We start from the raw sequence: 20,527 nt of genomic DNA, 5'->3' as shown, positions 1-20,527 counted from the left end.
CTCCTTCTTCTTTCTTGTCTTCTGCTCCACATCAACTGAATTTGCTTTCTGACGTTTTTTCTGTTGACAAGAAAATGTGATAGTGCTAAATACTTTCCCCCCAGATCCCCAGCCAATGGAAGAGGGGGTCATAAGAGTAGGAAGAGGTTGGCCTAAATGGAGAATCATAGGGATCTATCCTAAACCTCAAATAACACAGTATAGACAGGTTACATTGAGTGACATTTGCAATAGCCGAACTTCATGTACATCTCATGTACACTTTTTACATATTTGTCAATCAGAATGTAATTTTACTTGTATTCTTCCCACTAGGTTTAAGAGAAAAATACTACTCCAGAATTATAGTAGTTGTTAATTGATTAAATGACCTGATTTCATACCTTTTTGCACCAGCAGAAACAAGCCATGTCGATAACCAATGAAGACTGATACATTTCCACATTAACCCATTGTTCAAATTGGCTTTAAGACCATTGTGATGTCATCGGTCATGTATGACATCACCACCTGGCAACCCAATCTATAACATTTTAAAATATATTGTTCAATGAACAAATCTGTTTTATTGAAGAGCAAAGTTATGAAGTATACATACAATATTGTAGATAATATGCTCCATTGTATTCTTGTTTCTTTTTACATTCATTTTTTGTATGTTGTTTCATTATATGTACGACCACAATAAAGGCATTTTAAGTGCCTTCATCTTCATCTTCATAGTTTTTTGATAGCGTCCATGTTGTTTTTGGTTTGGTTATCGGTTTATTTAAATGCTAAATGCTTTTTCTCTTATTCACCAGCAGATGGACAAAGTGTTGGTTAAAAGAATGTGAACAGGTGATAGAGATTTAGCCTAAACCTCAAACAACAATCCAGATTGGTTAGGGACAGTTTTCCGTATTCAATCTTGCCCTGAGGGCAGCTCTGTCTCAAGGACATAATGAATGTGATTGGTTCAATTAAAGCTCAATGGTCAGTGGGCAGAGCTTACAGTGCCCAGTGCGTGTTAAATACACTTGCTAGGTGATAAATTGGTGTTGAATGGAAGGCGTAACACATGGTTGCTGGCATGAATTTTGTTTTCTAACCTCACTCCAACCCCTAAACAATTCTTCTTACCTAAACTTAACCCAACCCTAGCTAGAGTCCCAGGTCTGTTTAGTGCTGTCTTGCCAACTCCTACTAGCTAGAGTCCCAGGTCTGTTTAGTGCTGTCTTGCCAACTCCTACTAGCTAGAGTCCCAGGTCTGTTTAGTGCTGTCTTGTCAACTCCCACTAGCTAGAGTCCCAGGTCTGTTTAGTGCTGTCTTTCCAACTCCTACTAGCTAGAGTCCCAGGTCTGTTTAGTGCTGTCTTGTCAACTCCCACTAGCTAGAGTCCCAGGTCTGTTTAGTGCTGTCTTGACAACTCCTACTAGCTAGAGTCCCAGGTCTGTTTAGTGCTGTCTTGTCAACTCCTACTAGCTAGAGTCCCAGGTCTGTTTAGTGCTGTCTTGTCAACTCCTACTAGCTAGAGTCCCAGGTCTGTTTAGTGCTGTCTTGTCAACTCCTACTAGCTAGAGTCCCAGGTCTGTTTAGTGCTGTCTTGTCAACTCCTACTAGCTAGAGTCCCAGGTCTGTTTAGTGCTGTCTTGTCAACTCCTACTAGCTAGAGTCCCAGGTCTGTTTAGTGCTGTCTTGTCAACTCCTACTAGCTAGAGTCCCAGGTCTGTTTAGTGTTGTCTTGCCAACTCCTACTAGCTAGAGTCCCAGGTCTGTTTAGTGCTGTCTTGACAACTCCTACTAGCTAGAGTCCCAGGTCTGTTTAGTGCTGTCTTGTCAACTCCTACTAGCTAGAGTCCCAGGTCTGTTTAGTGCTGTCTTGTCAACTCCTACTAGCTAGAGTCCCAGGTCTGTTTAGTGCTGTCTTGTCAACTCCTACTAGCTAGAGTCCCAGGTCTGTTTAGTGCTGTCTTGTCAACTCCTACTAGCTAGAGTCCCAGGTCTGTTTAGTGCTGTCTTGTCAACTCCTACTAGCTAGAGTCCCAGGTCTGTTTAGTGCTGTCTTGTCAACTCCTACTAGCTAGAGTCCCAGGTCTGTTTAGTGCTGTCTTGTCAACTCCTACTAGCTAGAGTCCCAGGTCTGTTTAGTGCTGTCTTGCCAACTCCTCCAGTGGTTCTTTCTTAAAAACTTGCGGGCTGCCGCAGAATTCTATGGCACATGATTTATTATTTAAGTGTCAGACATTGTTGCCATTAACGCTCGTTAGAGCTAGTTTGACCACCAGAGAGCATCTTTGAGAAACATTTAACCGTTTTTAATATGAAACTAATCGTTGGATAACAGATCTGCTCTCGGAACTCATTTACACACGTTACTGTGTGTGTTTCGATTCTCTCTCTCTCGCACAAACACACACATACACGTTCACCCTCTATAACCACTCTTTATATTTACAGTGGTGATGGACAGCTGGAGGCATTTTGTTGTGAATTCTGAAAACAAGCCAACCTAACTCAGAAATACATTTCACTGGTTGCCATGGTGAATAACCCAATAATAATTGGTTGGACACATGAAAGGAAACAAAGAGTTTCCAGGACACTGAAAATGAAAATACTTGCAGATCAATTCAGATCAACAAATTACAATAGTAGATCTAATTACATTTAGAGGATTCTAAATTAATATCTAATGGGCTTTTATACAATGATAATGCAGGGATAATAATACATTCATATATTTGTAGGGGTTGGGCAAATCTGGTTTTATAGTACTTAAGCATTGAATACATTGAAGTTTGCCCATTTAGGCCTTTAGGCTACACTTTACAATAGGACTCATCTCTGACTGCCTGCAACATCTACAGTGGTACAATATAAATATATTTTTGAATGACTTTTTAAAAATGTATATGTTTATTAAGTTGTCTTGCTTTTCTCAGAGCAGCACAAAACGGTGCTGAAATAGTTGACCATACGCAGGTAGGCTTTTGCTTCAAATCCTATTGTAACAATTGGATGACATTGAGAGTTTCAGTAAGCAACAATTTGTTGCCTTCATTAGCCTACTTTATTCTTAAAATAACTCCAGCACATAAAAGAGAAAGGAGCATTAATTAATTAAACAATAAAGTGATTTAATTCACAAATGCATTTGACTGTACTTAATATTGGCCATCAACCAGAAACACACCGTGGTAGAAACATGTTATTGATTATTCTTTTATTTTTTACTATTTCAAAATGCACACGTTTAATAAGCTACTGTGCAGCCTGACAAGTAAACATAGCCCACAGTACATAGTAAACATAGCCCACAGTACATAGTAAACATAGCCCACAGTACATAGTAAACATAGCCCACAGTACATAGTAAACATAGCCCACAGTACATAGTAAACATAGCCCACAGTACATAGTAAACATAGCCCACAGTACATAGTAAACATAGCCCACAGTACATAGTAAACATAGCCCACAGTACATAGTAAACATGGCCCACAGTACATAGTAAACATGGCCCACAGTACATAGTAAACATAGCCCACAGTACATGGTAAACATAGCCCACAGTACATAGTAAACATAGCCCACAGTACATAGTAAACATAGCCCACAGTACATAGTAAACATAGCCCACAGTACATAGTAAACATAGCCCACAGTACATAGTAAACATAGCCCACAGTACATAGTAAACATAGCCCACAGTACATAGTAAACATGGCCCACAGTACATAGTAAACATAGCCCACAGTACATAGTAAACATATCCCACAGTACATAGTAAACATAGCCCACAGTACATAGTAAACATAGCCCACAGTACATAGTAAACATGGCCCACAGTACATAGTAAACATGGCCCACAGTACATAGTAAACATAGCCCACAGTACATGGTAAACATAGCCCACAGTACATAGTAAACATAGCCCACAGTACATAGTAAACATAGCCCACAGTACATAGTAAACATAGCCCACAGTACATAGTAAACATAGCCCACAGTACATAGTAAACATAGCCCACAGTACATAGTAAACATAGCCCACAGTACATAGTAAACATGGCAAAGATGCTTCATTCCTTACATAAGGGAGAGCAGGCCATGTCAAGACTTTCTCAGTGATCTCAAGTACTCATTAACTCTGTCTTTAATGTTTTTTCGGGATGCATCAGTCTTGGTCACAGTATTAAGGATGAACACCTGGAGGTTCACTGGTCAGCCACATTTGCCTCGGGATCCATCCCAGTTGGGGCGGCATGTAGTCTAGTGGTTAGAGCGTTGGGCCAGTAACCGGAAGGTTGTTGAATGAAATCCCTGAGCTGACAAGGTAAAAATCTGTTGTTCTGCCCCTGAATAAGGCAGTTAACCCACTGTTCCTAGGACATCATTGCAAATAAGAATTTGTTCTTAAATGACTTGCCGAGTTAAATAAAATATACAAGTATCTGTCTCTGCAAATAATGGGTGATACTGATTCACATGCACCTTCATTAGATGAGCAGAATGGTACTGCTCTGCGTCCCCATCGATTGTGGTGTCCTATGATAAAAATGGTAGATCAATTAAGAATGAAAAGTGACTCCAACACACAAATGCTGCGAACAGAAACACATTTTAAGAATGTAGCAAAACCAACCTCTTTCATGGGAACCATGTGTTTTATGGGTGTGGCCCGTTGTCCAGCCCTTTGTCCACCGATCTCCACGGATGGTTGTCTGCATGGTCGGATGCTCTGCAAAAACACATTCATGTTTTTAGTAAAGTATCGATTGTATTCCACGGTATGCCTACACATATATATGTTAAGAATATAATTTAACATTTTCATTTGTCTTAGAATAAAAACCTAATCTAACTACAGTTTCAGTTACTGCTACTGTCCAGTTACAGCTTCGTCTGACCAAGTGGAAACAAAAAAATAGGGGTATTTTTCGGAAGTTTGTGCAGGACAGAGAAATAGCAATTCCGACACTATTGTTTTACATTCAATCACCTTCTTCATCCTCATCATTCAGTTCATTGAAATCCAATTTTGAATGCACAATTATCAGTTCATATTTGGTTTATACTGCTCATTCATTGACAGCATTAATTCAGGTAGAGACACATTAAGCATTGGGACCCAAAAGCATAATCAGTCCTCTGACTCCCCCTTGTGGTGGTCTGGAGCAATGAAGCAGTGACTCAAGGTAACATACTAAACCACAAATGACCTCTAAATCCTGCGGCATAATCGCAAAACGTTTAATTGAGGAACCACTGTAAGTCACACAGACGCAGGACAGTCCATGGAGAAGACACAGCTACAAGATGTATATTAGAGTTGAGGTTAGAAGAATAAGTTACTGTATTTGACCACACTCACATACGCACACGCACACACACATTAAATAGGTGAGAGTAACCTGTAGTATCATACCTTTATTTGTCTCAATCCTGGATGATACAGTAAAACACATTACCACAGATGTTTAATCATTTGTGATTCAGTACATGTTCAGTGGTGGAAGAGACCCTCTGGAGTTGCTGCAGTGTGTCTGGGGCTGCTGTGTGTTCTCCTACTGGCTGGGACCATAGGCCTGTCTGTCTACTGTAAGTTTAGTATGTTGTCACTGAGACTTGAGTAGCCTACTTAATCATACTTACTCATTAATGGTGTTTTAGTTACATGTTTGATTAACTTTTCCCTTTTACAGATGGAGCCATTGATCATCACAAGTCAACACAGATAGACCAGCTACAGACCAGTTACAACACCCTGACTAAAGAGAGAGACCAGCTACAGACCAGTTACAACAACCTGATTAAAGTTAGAGACCAGCTACAGACAGAGAGATTTTCTTAGTGGGAGGCTTACCAATCTCAGTGAGTAAACCTACAGTCATACATTTTCATAAATCCCACACACTTTATCATGTGTCTGTATTTTTAACTAAGTAAGTATCCAGCGTGATAAGTTGAAGGAAATTCATGTTTTCATCTTGAAGAACAAACCTGTCCTGAAGGCTGGCAGAAATTAAAATCCAGTTGGTACTTCCTGTCTACTGAGAATAAAACCTGGAAGGAGAGCAGACCTGGTGATTAGAGAGAGAGAGAGAGAGAGAGAGAGAGCGAGAGAGAGAGAGATATGATCATGCATATACTGTGGATAAATATATTTACTGTATATATTTATCTTTCTCAACAACAGACATTTCTCTTCAACCTCAAGAAGAGGGTCTGGATTGGTCTGGCAATCAACAAAGTTACTGTAAGATGAAACATGTCTGTATATTGTTTAGGATTGTGATGTTGTAACTGTGATGTCTTATAGTTTTTAACCCTGTAGGTGCTGGTATTAACCATGATATCTGACTGTTTTAACTCTGTAGGTACTGGTATTAACCATGATATCTGACTGTTTTTAACCCTGTAGGTACTGGTATTAACCATGATATCTGACTGTTATTAATCCTGTAGGTACTGGTATTAACTATGCTATCTGACTGTTGTTAACCCTGTAGGTACTGGTATTAACCATGATATCTGACTGTTTTTAACCCTGTAGGTACTGGTATTAACCATGATATCTGACTGTTATTAACCCTGTAGGTTCTGGTATTAACCATGATACCTGACTGTTTTTAACCCTGTAGGTACTGGTATTAACCATGATATCTGACTGGTTTTAACCCCGTAGGTACTGGTATTAACCATGATATCTGACTGTGTTTAACCCTGTAGGTACTGGTATTAACCATGATATCTGACTGTTTTTAACCCTGTAGGTTCCGGTATTAACCATGATACCTGACTGTTTTTAACCCTGTAGGTACTGGTATTAACCATGATATCTGACTGTTTTAACCCTGTAGGTACTGGTATTAACCATGATATCTGACTGTTTTTAACCCTGTAGGTACTGGTATTAACCATGATATCTGACTGTTTTTAACCCTGTAGGTACTGGTCTTCACATCAGCCTGATAATGGTGATGGCAAACACATACAGCAGCCTTCAATGTACACAACTTCCTCCTTCATTCTCTCTCTCTGTCTTTCTCTCACACACACTCACACATGCACATACACACATGCATACACATATTGTTGAATGTGTTTGTAGTTCAACATGAATTCAGTACATTTGACTTTGTGCATTCACATAACTTCCCATTAAAATATATTCTGCAGATATTTACATGCTCCACTTTAGGCCTGGTGATGACATTCTCTACAGTACCAAACCACCATTACATACACTGTATAGGAGGAGGTGACTGTATCACCAACCAATGAGTGTAATAGAGATATCAAACAATGGTACTTAATAATATTTGACAGTCAGTCTTTGTTGTCAAGTTACAAATAAGCACAATATCAAATGCTCATATTTGACTGTTGTTACCTTATATGGGTCCCAAAAGAGGGAAGGGAAGTGGATATTTTCAGTGGTTCAACCAGCTGTCACTAAAAAACTCCTCAACCAATCAGGTTGATCCTCACTGGTTAAGCATACCCACCCTCAATAACCACTTGGTGTAATCTTGTGGTGTAAAATCTATTGTATGGACATTATAATGACCCATGTTTGTAGTTCTGGACCTCCTGAACATGTTGATGTATATTTGGGAGTAAACAGAGGGTCCAAATCAGCAGAAAGGTGAAAGGAAGGAGGAGTTCTGGATACTCCCTGAATTATCTTGGGGCTGTTACATATGATATGTAATATATGTTACCAGCTAGTCTTTGTTCTCCACTTCCCCTCTATGATCTATATCTTCCTGGTATGATAGTGTCCTGTCCATCATCACAAATAGCAAGTCCCATTCCCTGGGCAGGAGGACTGTGTTGAGATATACTCTGGACAAGATGACCATGTAGAGACATGGAATGATTTATATTGTTCTGCAGAGAATGGTTTAACAAATACCACTGTAACAATCTCTTACACTCACACATGCAAACAAGTAAGTAAACTTGTTCTATTTCATGTATTAGCATAGCCACAACTACCATTTCATCATTTTGATACTTCCCTATAGTTAAGGCAACATTGTTGAAAATTTTTGAGGCCATCTATACCAAGCCAGATTTTGACCAATGTGGTTTGACAGAGGTGATATGGAGAAAAGGATTGTGGACATCTACATCAGTGCAGAGGCCCTGGGGGGAACGGTGAGATCGGCACTATGACACATCTGTCAGCTATGTGACAGTTACAACACCCTTACTGAGGAACGAGACTAACTACAGACAATCTAAGACAACCTGACTGAAGAGAGAGACCGGCTACAGACCAGTTACAACAACCTAACTGAGAAGAGAGACAAGCTACAGACACTTTACAACACCCGGACTAATGATAAAGACCAGCTACAGATCAGTTACAACACCCTGACTAAAGAGAGAGACCAGCTACAGACAAGTTACAACAACTTAACTAAAGAGAGAGACCAGCTACAGAGGAAGAGAGATGATTTTGAAGGTTGGTTCTACATCTCGACCAAGACTAAAAACTAGAGAGACAGCAGATCGGACTGTACCAACAGAGCTTTGAGGCCTCATTTATCAATACTACTATTACCTAACCCCTCATTTGTGTACACCCTGTTTTGTCCATAGTTTTCCACCATTTCAGTACGCTTCACTGCAGAAACGGCCAACAGAACCGGAGGAACCTTTACCGCCCGAGCCACCAACAATTCCAGATTCACTTCTTCCTTCCCTGGCAACATCTCCATGGTGACTGAGGGCGGTGCAGCCAACAGTACGGTGAGCCTCACGGCGCCCGCCAGCACCCCGTCAGGAACGGATGTACTGTAACCCTGTCCGTTGTCAGCAAAGTAAGGGTCTTGTTTCAAAACACTAAAATGCCCTCCTTTTTTCATATCCTCTCTCCCTCACAGCCACTGATTTGAAAAGGAATTGGTTGCTGTTAGCTACCAGTTGTTATCAGCTGCATCAGTTATCTGACTAAGCTCTCTTGCTCTCTCGCATTGTCTATACCCTCTCCCTCTTCCTCCCCTTCTTAACTTCCTTCCTCCCTCCAGGTGACAGATTTTACCACTCTCCAGTGTGGGCTACCAGGCGTCTCCTCCAAAGGGCCAGGATTCTGGTCTAGAAGCACGGTTTTGAATGCTCCAACAGTTTGGTTTCGGTACTGCAGTTTATCAGATACTCGACCCAGAAATAGATTTTCCGTACACAGCCACATAGGAAAGTCAGATTAGAAAATTCCTAATAAGACACTTTAGTCAGAACCTTTGTGCACAAAACAATTCATTGTAATCTCAAATAGTTGTCGCTGAGGCCGATTTTTGTACTTTTTATAGTCACTCAATGACTGCCATGTTTTTGGATGACGTAATGATCTCGTTGCTGCTCAAATCAAATCAAATTGTGTTGGTCACATACACATATTCACCAGATGTCAAATGCTGTGCAGTGTGCCCCCGGTAAATGCGTTGGGCAGACCGTACCACCCTCTGGAGAGCCTCGTGCTGCTCCCTGTACCCACTGAGCGCTAGTGAGCATGTGATGTTGGGCAGACCGTACCACCCTCTGGAGAGCCTCGTGCTGCTCCCTGTACCCACTGAGCGCCAGTGAGCATGTGATGTTGGGCTGTGTAAACCGGATGCAGTGCACGCTAACCAAGGTTGCCAGGTGCATGGTGTAGCCTCCGACACATTGGTGCGGCTGGCTTCCGGGTTGGATGCGCGCTGTGTTAAGAAGCAGTGCGGCTGGTTGGGTTGTGTATCGGAGGACGCATGACATTCAACCTTCGTCTCTCCCGGACAGGAATCATCTGCATCAGCCTATACCAGGGCAATAGGACCCTCAACACTTCTAGGGCAGTAGGCCCCAGGTCCAAGAATGTGACCAGGTTGGACTACGGCTTCACCTGATGTTCAAAGTAGGTAGAGCTGGTGGTAGTGGACAGGTCAGGCAGCGTGGGTGTGTGTCTGGGCTTAGCGAAGGACTCTGTGGGGGTGGTTGTGAGCTCTACAGCCCAAGGCCTTGGTTTCTCAAAAGCATTTTTTGTCTAAGTCCATCGTTTCAACAATAGGATCCTATTGTTCTCAGATGAATCCCTTACCCTTAATATTATTTTGGGTAACCGGGCCCAGGTCACTGTCACCAACACTACAGCTGTACCTGTAGTTAGTACTACATCCACCCAGGTCTCTGTTACCAACACTACAGCTGTACCTGTAGTTAGTACTACATCCACCCAGGTCTCTGTTACCAACACTACAGCTGTACCTGTAGTTAGTACTACATCCACCCAGGTCACTGTCACCAACACTACAGCTGTACCTGTAGTTAGTACTACATCCACCCAGGTCTCTGTTACCAACACTACAGCTGTACCTGGAGTTAGTACTACATCCACCCAGGTCTCTGTTACCAACACTACAGCTGTACCTGTAGTTAGTACTACATCCACCCAGGTCTCTGTCACCAACACTACAGCTGTACCTGTAGTTAGTACTACATCCACCCAGGTCTCTGTCACCAACACTACAGCTGTACCTGTAGTTAGTACTACATCCACCCAGGTCTCTGTCACCAACACTACAGTTGTACCTGTAGTTAGTACTACGTCCACCAGAGGCCACCTTTGACTCTGTCCCTGTATCTAATGATTTGTGTGATGCTTTCTCTCCTCCTGTGGAATAGAGTAGAGCTATAGAGTTGTATAATAGTTCATGTAGGTATGTACTGTATGTATGTAATATGATATAGAGTCATATAATGTATTATATTATCAAACTAAGACTGGTGGAGTCATATCATGTAGTATATTATTAAACTAAGACTGGTATGAGTCATATCATGTATTATTTTAACAGACTTAGGCTGGTGGGCGTATTATCATGTAGTATATTATTAAACTAAGACTGGTGTGAGTCATATCATGTAGTATATATTCAAACTTAGGCTGGTGGGAGTCATACCATGTATTATATTATCAAACTAAGGCTGGTGGGAGTCATACCATGTATTATATTATCAAACTAAGGCTGGTGTGAGTCATATCATGTAGTATATATTCAAACTTAGGCTGGTGGGAGTCATATCATGTAGTATATATTCAAACTTAGGCTGGTGGGAGTCATATCATGTATTATATTATCACACTAAGGCTGGTATGAGTCATATCATGTATTATTTTAACAGACTTAGGCTGGTGGGCGTATTATCATGTAGTATATTATTAAACTAAGACTGGTGTGAGTCATATCATGTAGTATATATTCAAACTTAGGCTGGTGGGAGTCATATCATGTAGTATATTATTAAACTAAGACTGGTATGAGTCATATCATGTATTATTTTAACAGACTTAGGCTGGTGGGCGTATTATCATGTAGTATATTATTAAACTAAGACTGGTGTGAGTCATATCATGTAGTATATATTCAAACTTAGGCTGGTGGGAGTCATATCATGTAGTATATTATCTAACTAAGGCTGGTGGGAGTCATATCATGTAGTATATTATCTAACTAAGGCTGGTGGAGTCATATAATGTATTATATTACCAAGGCTGGTGGGAGTCATATCATGTATTATATTACCAAGGCTGGTGGGAGTCATGTCATGTAGTATATATTCAAACTAAGGCTGGTGGAGTCATATCATGTATTATATTACCAAGGCTGGTGGGAGTCATATCATGTAGTATATTATCAAACTTAGGCTGGTGGGAGTCATATCATGTAGTATATTATCAAACTAAGGCTGGTGGGAGTCATATCATGTAGTATATTATCAAACTAAGGCTGGTGGGAGTCATATCATGTAGTATATTATCAAACTAAGGCTGGTGGGAGTCATATCATGTAGTATATTATCAAACTAAGGCTGGTGGGAGTCACGTGGTGGCCAGTGTTTCTAATCCACTGTGGTTGACTGATAAAGAGTTTCACTATCATACAGTATGTCAAGGTATGTTTATAATCGTTAAGGACTGGAGAGTCTTTCAGAAGAAAAATAAACTGAGTGGAGCTAAACAGGAAAACCTGAGTGGAGCAAAACAGGAAAACCTGGTTCAGTCTGCTTTCCACCAGACTCTGGGAGATTACTAAACCTTTCAACAGGACAATAACCTAAAACAGAAGACCAAATATACACTGGAGTTGCTTTCCAAGAAGACAGTCAATGTTCCTGAGTGGCCAAGTTACAGTTTTGACTTAAATCTACTTGAAAATCTATGGCAAGACCTGAAAATGGTTGTCTAGCAATGATCAACAACCAATTTGACAAACTTCAAGAATTTTGAAAAGAATAATGGTCACGTTGCACAATCCAGGTGTGGAAAGCTCCTAGAGATTTACCAGGAAATACTCACAGCTGTTATCACTGCCAAATGTGCTTCTACAAAGTATTGACTTAGGGATGTGAATACTTATGTAAAATCTATATTATATTTCATTTTCAATACATTTGCAAACATTTCTAAAAATATGGGGTATTTTGTATAAATATAAAAATATATTTACTGCATTTGAAATTTAGTCTGTAACACAACAACATTTCTGCTGTAGTCCAACCTGGTCCCACTTTCTGAAGGCACTGTATGTTAAACATGAATGCTCTAATTGTAAGTCTGCTAAATGACTAAAATGGAAATGTAATAGAAATTAATGGTAAATAATGTATTGTGTAACTTTGGAGTCATTTTTATTGTAAATAAGAATATAATTCCATGATTAAAGATAATCATGAATGAATTGTGAATAATGATGAGTGAGAAGGTTACAGAGGTATAAATATCATACCCCCCCCCCCCCCCAAAAAATGCTAACCTCCACTATTATTGGTAATGGTGAGAGGTTAGCATGTCTTGGGGGTATGATATAAAATGCTAACCTCCTCTATTATTGGTAATGGTGAGAGGTTAGCATGTCTTGGGGGTATGATATAAAATGCTAACCTCCACTATTATTGGTAATGGTGAGAGGTTAGCATGTCTTGGGGGTATGATATAAAATGCTAAACTCCAGTATTATTGGTAATGGTGAGAGGTTAGCATGTCTTGGGGGTATGATATAAAATGCTAACCTCCACTATTATTGGTAATGGTGAGAGGTTAGCATGTCTTGGGGGTATGATATAAAATGCTAACCTCCACTATTATTGGTAATGGTGAGAGGTTAGCATGTCTTGGGGGTATGATATAAAATGACAACCTCCACTATTATTGGTAATGGTGAGAGGCTAGCATGTCTTGTGGGTATGATATAAAATGCTAACCTCCACTATTATTGGTAATGGTGAGAGGTTAGCATGTCTTGGGGGTATGATATAAAATGCTAACCTCCACTATTATTGGTAATGGTGAGAGGTTAGCATGTCTTGGGGGTATGATATAAAATGACAACCTCCACTATTATTGGTAATGGTGAGAGGCTAGCATGTCTTGGGGGTATGATATAAAATGACAACCTCCACTATTATTGGTAATGGTGAGAGGCTAGCATGTCTTGTGGGTATGATATAAAATGCTAACCTCCACTATTAATGGTAATGGTGAGAGGTTAGCATGTCTTGGGGGTATGATAATAAATGCTAACCTCCCCTATTAATGGTAATGGTGAGAGGTTAGCATGTCTTGGGGGTATGATCCTCTGTAACTTTCTCACTCAACATTATTTACCATTCATTAAATTAAAGGTGACATTCTGTACAGTCACCCCATATGAAACATTTGATCTCCAATCCAAAACGCTGGCGTATAGAGCCAAATGAAAAGTTGTAGCTTCACTGTACAAATAAATACGTAAGGGAGTGTACGTGAGAGATAAGAAAATACAGTATGTCACGTCACACAGCCTTTAATAGTGACAGGTCACAATGGTACAGTAAAGGTGTGGCGTCATTGTAAACATCGTTGATATTAAGCATCTCAATCACATCACGATAAAGGGAAGGAGTTCCCATAGCTTGTTTGGTGACCCGTTACTCTACTCACAGAACCAAGGTCACATCCGTAGCCCAGCATTTTCATGTCTGTATTTATTCAAATGGATACAACTGGAGAGTAACTTCAAAATATACTCATAGCATCTCTGAATCTTTATGTGACATTCCTCCTCCAGACCTGATTGGGTGTTAGAAGGCTCCATTACAGCTGCTTCCCTTTGTCACGTTTCCTGTTAGGACCGGCCTGAATCCCAGACCATAAATCTTCCTGAGTTAAAGAGTTACAACGGTCAACAGAATCATCTTAAATGGGATTTTCTTACATTTGCTTGTCTTTATTAATATTGCAGGTATTCCGGTGTGACCATGCTGAATAAGAGGTTAGACACCACAGTGTATTTCACAACAGGAGGATTTCAAACCAAACCAAATAGAAGGGATGTTATATCCTCTAAATAATCACACTCTCTATCCACCACATCTACATATGTACTACATTTACTGTGTATACTTTATACGTTTATACATTAGGTGAAGTAGTCAAATCAAGGGCAGGTATTTATGACATAAGTTACTGAAAGAATGTTCATGCTAGTGTTGAAGAGCAGCATGATTGAAGTTGGGCTGAATGCTGCACCTGTTGAGGCAGGTCTGAGGGTGTTGGGGCTGGGTCTTGTTCTGCCCATGTTGAGACTGGGCCTGGTTCTTCCCATGTTGAGGCTGGGCTGGGTGTGTTGATGTTGGGCCCAGTGCTGCCCCTGATGTGGCTGAGCTCGGGATTGTTGATGTTGGGCCAAGTGCTACCCATTTTGAGGCAGGTGTGTGAGGGTTGAGGCTGGGCTGGGGGTTTTGAGACTGGGCCTGGTACTACCCTTGTTGAGACAGGTCTGAGTGTTTGGAGGCTGGTCCAGGTGCTGCCCCTGTTTAGGCTGGGGCTGATGCTGGTGGCCCTGTTAGGCCCTGTGTGCTGGGGCCTCCCGCTCTATTGCCCTGTAGGGTGAAAGAAACCGTACACATAAATAGCAACACAAGAATATAGATGGTGAGAGTAAACAGTACCTGAACATATAGAAGAGCATGTAGGCACTCCGGGCTCTGGTCCTCAGCACAGTGGCTTCATTGGACATTGACACCTGGCTGTCATTACAGCAGAACCAGTTTCCACTGGCATGCAATATGTCACTAATGTAGTGCCCTGTGGAACAAGGAAGAGAGACTAGAGGTCAAGGGCCAGGCTATTGTGGGTAGTAGAGTGTTTTGTAACAGTTAAACAGGTCATTTGGGAGGTATTTTATCTGTTACATGTGTCATGTTTTGAAATCAGAGATAAACAAATACACAGGGCATTAAATTAGACATGCCTCTCCATTCTTTTGAATTAAATTGAGCAAACTCTAAACATATTGCAGTGCTTGTTGGGATGACACTTCACTCTGAAGCCTGCAGCCTTGCTAGCTTGGCCGAAATGGCTGTTGGAGGGTCTAATTATCCCCTACCCCAGGGTTCCCCAAATGGCGGCCCGCGGGACAAATTTGGCCCAAGGGTGATTTTATTTGGCCCCCTATGTTTTCTGTCCAAATAAAACGTAATTGTTAAAAGACTGTAAAAACACCAGCAAATCAGCTCCAAGTGATTTTCATTTTGGAAATCTGTTTCAAAGTATTCCCACGCACAATAAAGAGATAAATGTGGTTGTACACAAATGTAAGCAAGGTTTGAAATTAGTCAAATATTATATCTGTTTGGCCTTCCTACGGTATATTTGCAGTCTACAAATTATTTGTAATTTTGTTCCACACCCCTTCCCATCTGGCTAAGAAAAAAAAATGGACCCGAGGCTGAATCTAGTTGATGATCCCTGGCCTTCACTCTCGATCATTTTCACTCCCTCAGCTTGTGTATACGGCAGAGGCACACGTGAACATGCAAATTGAGATCCAAGGAGAAGGGAGTGATTTGGAATTCAGCTGATGTCATATGTATTGTGCATCTGCATGTGTGTGTTTGATGGTATTTACTTACCGGAGTTTGCGGAGCCTCCCAAATGAGAGACTACGCCAGTCAGCTGGTAGTAACCATTCACTGACTGTACTGGCTTCTGCTTCTGTAAGAAAACACATGTGATCATAGGATTCTCATTTCCTCTACAGTCCACCACACAGTCTACAGTCTACTACAGTACTAGTCTACTACAGGTCTACTACATCGTGTACTCCTCATAACTATCTCAGTGTTCTGTCATAACTTATTTTTCACTGGTTTCACTCTCTCTATCTCTCTCTCTCTATCTCTCTCTCTCTTCTCACCACTGAGGCTGTCAGCAACACTTTTCCTGGTTCCTGCTCATTTGAATCTGAGGGATCAAATATACATATCAAGAGCTGTGAAAACGTGGTCACTTGTCTGAATTGCTCTGGACTAAAACAGCTCCCACACATCACTAAAGATGTCTGAGAAGCATTTTAAATTGCAGCTTCCAGATTCTCTGTCAGCAGGACCGTTTTGGGAGTGGGTGGTTTGTGTGGTGTTGGAGCAAGAATATTGTTATGGTGCCATGACCTACCTGAACAGCAGAGGGCGCTGTCTTTTGCCGCTCCAGGTGGGCTGGAGACTTGGCTGGCGAGGGTCTGGGGGATGGACCCCTGGATGCTGGGGGCCTGGTTGGTGAGGGCCTGTGGGCTGGCACTGTGCAGGTGTGGCACCATGTCCCCACAGAGGGTGGAGAGCCTCAGCTCCGAAGGAAACAAAAGAGGAGCCTCCAGCTTCTCCAACCCCCCAGGTCCTCCAAACCTCTTCAGATGCAGAACCAGCACACTGCCCAGAAACAGAGAGGAAGAGAGATGAACAGACAGACAATGAAACCAGTCAACAAAATAACAGATGAGTGAAATTTGTTTGGCGGTGCTCACCTCTAAGTCCTACAACCTGCTCAGGAAGGTAACTACTCCTAAAGGCTCAGGACATTAAACACTGCTAGTACTATGAGAGGTTATAAAGGGACAACTCACAGAGGCAGTGTGTGGAACTGCTCCACCTTTGAGGCGTGGAGGCCTTTACAGCCCTCACATGTGAATTCAACCTGTTCACTCTGGTTAGAAACAAAAGCATTACATAATGAATGATACCACTACAATAATAAGATAGCGTATTCTGAGGCAGTGGGCAGCTTGCCCTGGGTGTTCGTCTCTACATGCAGGGCTGAGCCCTAAGTGCTGACTTTGAAAGTGAGTGCTAGGCTGTTCAGCAAGGTGCGCTCAGGGCTGATGTCCAATGAGAGGTGGTTGTAGTCCTCTCTGGTAGACGACTCGCGCCCACAGCTTCAGAAGCAGGACAAAGAGAAGAAAAATGCATCAAGTCTGTTTCTGTTTCAGGTCTCTACAATGTTTCTGTTATGCCATGTGTTTTGTAATATTAATATATACTGTATATATATATATATATAGAAAGATCATGTTCTCAGTACATACACTACAACCAATGGGATCTCTTACCTGGTACATGTGCGCACCGACACAAGCTGGAACTCCAGCTGGGAAACAGGGCAGGTATAGTTCATCCCGAGTGTCTTCAGAATCATGCCCTCCTCCTTCAGCTGGCACAGCATATTGACAAGTAACTCGTGTGCGTCCTATGATGAGGAAGAGAAAGAAACACACCAAGATGAAAGCAAATTAAAAAGAGAAAATGAACCCTTGCAAGAAGAGCACTCGTACACAAGAGAGTAGTGCCTCGCTTACCTGTTGCGTGTCCCCCAGATACTTCAAATCGTATCCCGACAAGGAGTACTTGACCTTCCACATGAGGTCTGCTTTTGAGGCCTGGTTTGCCACACTGTCAGGTAGACCCGAACGGTGCACATCAGACAGACACCTGTAGGGGAGACAGAGAGTAAGTTAGCAGCTGACTGGATGGTGTCAACCTACTGGCTTACGCCTGAAGAGGCAGATGAGTATATACAAATATGTTTTATCTAGTGGCACCCCATCATTAGAAATTATTCATTCGATTCGATGCAATTTCCCCTTTGAGGACGGACAATGAAGCCAAACAACAAAAATGTATTGTTTATTCTCCTAAGATATTTGGTTTGGATACTGCTCTCAATTCCAGAGCATTTAAAAATCTACCAAATTTCCCACGGTAAGGTGGAATGTTCAGTCAATGAGCATTATGGGTAATGTAGTCATTCTACACTTTCCAAATTGGCCTACAAAATGGCTACATCATAATCAGTGTGTCATTGTTGTTCCTCTTGGTTATGAAGATTCCAAAAACAAAAAGAAACTGGAAAATAAACCATAAATACAATACACAGCAAAATATGAAGTTTTTAAGGTTAGGAAAAGGGTTAGGATTAGTGAAAGTGCTCTCCTAACCTGCTACGACAATCCCTTTCTGTAGAAGTGGCGTGAAAAGAGTGTCCCTTCTTTCATTTATGACCACAATTAATGGGTGTGTGGGGTGAGTGTCTGCTTTTGAGCCTTCCCTTACCTGAGCAGGTTGGAGAAGGGGGAGGAGCTCCAGAGTTGTTCCTGGTGCAGGATTTCCTTTGAGAAGGAAGGCAGGACCAGGAGGCACTGCAGGGTGGCGTTAAGGAAGCAAGTGTTGCCAATGTTAGGCAACCTGTGAAGAAGAAGCAGTCATCAGTACACACATAGAGATTAATCATAACCTTCACATCTCTATAAAGTGATGATAATGGCAGGGGATAAGGGATACATTATATTTAACACAAAGAAGTGGATGTCCTTTAGACCAAGATTGACATAATTCATGGGTTTATAAATATCTAATAAAACGGACATGCTAGATAGTAAGCCTTATCCCCATAGTATATCAGACAATGATCTCTAAACAATAAAGAACGTATATTCAATGCATTTGCAGTGTGTTGTGGTTTACCCAAGAAGTTCCATGTTGACCAGTTCCCCCCGTTCTCCTCTGGCCCCCTGGGTCTCTTCTGACCCTCTGGTGGCTGAGCTGGTCCTGGGAAGAGTCATGCTTCTGGTGGCTGAGCTGGCCCTGGGAAGAGTCATGCTTCTGGTGGCTGAGACTGGTCTCTGGGGCATTGGACTAGAGTGTTCCTGAAGAGACAGAGGTCTGGAGGAAGGAGAGAAACTGGTCTAACGCCTCCAACACATAGATATTATCACTCTACACAGTCTCTCTATTAAATACTGTACTGTACTATAAACACAGTCTGAGTAGTTATGCATGTACTGCTGTCCATATAAATGCAGTGTACCAAGTAGACCAGGCCAATAGGTTAGTACTCTCTTCATCCACTAGATGTAGACAGAAGAGGCTAAAACTACAGTTTCAGGAAAATAACTTTCTGGGACTGTGTTTATCAAGTGTCTCAGAGTAGGAGTCTGATCTAGGACCAGTTTTGCATTTTAGATCATAGATCAATGAATTATTATGGACAGAGAGGACCTGATCCTAGATTAGCACTCATACTGTTGATTAACACTGGCCCTGGTCTGGTAGCACTAAACCCAACTCTCCAAAGAGACTCTAGGATGGCACTGTACTTTATGTTTGGATTACCTGACTGTTGTGCCCTCCTGACTGGTGTCTCCATGACGGTCCAGAGGGTTGGTAGGAGAGGGAGAACTAGGGTGGGACACCACTGGAGAGGAATTCACTGGGGAAGGGTTTTTGGCAGGTGACCGGGGTACAGAGGGTTGTTTAGCAGGAGAGCAAGGCTGAGAGGAACATTTAACAGGAGAGGGAGGTGGATGGAGGGAGGAGAGTTGGTCAGAGGGTGAGGGGTCAGAGGTAGCGGAGCCATTCCGTTCAGAACGGTCAGATGGAATTGGAGAGGGGGATGAAGTGCCCCTCTCCTTCTTTCTTGTCTTCTGCTCCACATCAACTGAATTTGCTTTCTGACGTTTTTTCTGTTGACAAGAAAATGTGATAGTGCTAAATACTTTTTTCCCAGATCCCCAGCCAATGGAAGAGGGGGGTCATAAGAGTAGGAAGAGGTTGGCCTAAATGGAGAATCATAGGTATCTATCCTAAACCTCAAATAACACAGTATAGACAGGTTACATTGAGTGACATTTGCAATAGCCGAACTTCATGTACATTTCATGTACACTTTTTACGTATTTGTCAATCAGAATGTAATTTTACTTTTATTCTTCCCACTAGGTTTAAGAGAAAAATACTACTCCAGAATTATAGTAGTTGTTAATTGATTAAATGACCTGATTTCATACCTTTTTGCACCAGCAGAAACAAGCCATGTCGATAACCAATGAAGACTGATACATTTCCACATTAACCCATTGTTCAAATTGGCTTTAAGACCATTGTGATGTCATCGGTCATGTATGACACCACCACCTGGCAACCCAATCTATAACATTTTAAAATATATTGAACAATGAACAAATATGTTTTATTGAAGAGCAAAGTTATGCAGTATACATACAATATTGTAGATAATATGCTCCATTGTATTCTTGTTTCTTTTTACATTCATTTTTTGTATGTTGTTTCATTATATGTACGACCACAATAAAGGCATTTTAAGTGCCTTCATCTTCATCTTCATAGTTTTTTGATAGCTTCCATGTTGTTTTTGGTTTGGTTATCGGTTTATTTAAATGCTAAATG

General features: G+C 41.4%; 1 protein-coding gene across 1 annotated transcript; it reads right to left on the bottom strand.

The window, feature by feature from the left end:
• Nucleotides 1-14,785: 14,785 nt before the first annotated feature.
• LOC118941416 (ubiquitin carboxyl-terminal hydrolase 37-like) lies at nt 14,786-19,799 on the bottom strand. Its single transcript, XM_036953989.1, has 10 exons — nt 19,454-19,799; nt 18,806-19,003; nt 18,395-18,526; nt 17,641-17,773; nt 17,395-17,531; nt 17,121-17,220; nt 16,912-16,991; nt 16,467-16,717; nt 15,926-16,007; nt 14,786-14,893 (listed from the first exon to the last, which is right to left on the bottom strand). Exons 2-10 carry the CDS (start codon nt 18,970-18,972, stop codon nt 14,857-14,859), a joined length of 1,119 nt encoding a protein of 372 aa, XP_036809884.1. The 5' UTR covers nt 18,973-19,003; nt 19,454-19,799; the 3' UTR covers nt 14,786-14,856.
• Between the last annotated feature and the right edge of the window lie 728 nt (nt 19,800-20,527).

The sequence above is a fragment of the Oncorhynchus mykiss genome, chromosome 19 (assembly GCF_013265735.2).
Source record: "Oncorhynchus mykiss isolate Arlee chromosome 19, USDA_OmykA_1.1, whole genome shotgun sequence".
Lineage (NCBI taxonomy): Eukaryota > Metazoa > Chordata > Actinopteri > Salmoniformes > Salmonidae > Oncorhynchus > Oncorhynchus mykiss.
The sequence above is the reverse complement of the archived record's forward strand: the minus strand, read 5'-3'. Positions and strand labels throughout refer to the sequence as shown.

Excerpts from the sequence above, each read along its gene's own strand:
- LOC118941416 (XM_036953989.1), bottom strand. The coding sequence starts at position 18,972 with ATGCCCCAGAGACCAGTCTCAGCCACCAGAAGCATGACTCTTCCCAGG. Across the intron at positions 17,774-18,394 it reads CCCTTCTCCAACCTGCTCAG|GTGTCTGTCTGATGTGCACC; the intron begins GTAAGGGAAGGC and ends TCTCCCCTACAG. Across the intron at positions 16,718-16,911 it reads CAGTTCCACACACTGCCTCT|TGTGCTGGTTCTGCATCTGA; the intron begins GTGAGTTGTCCC and ends GTTTCTGGGCAG.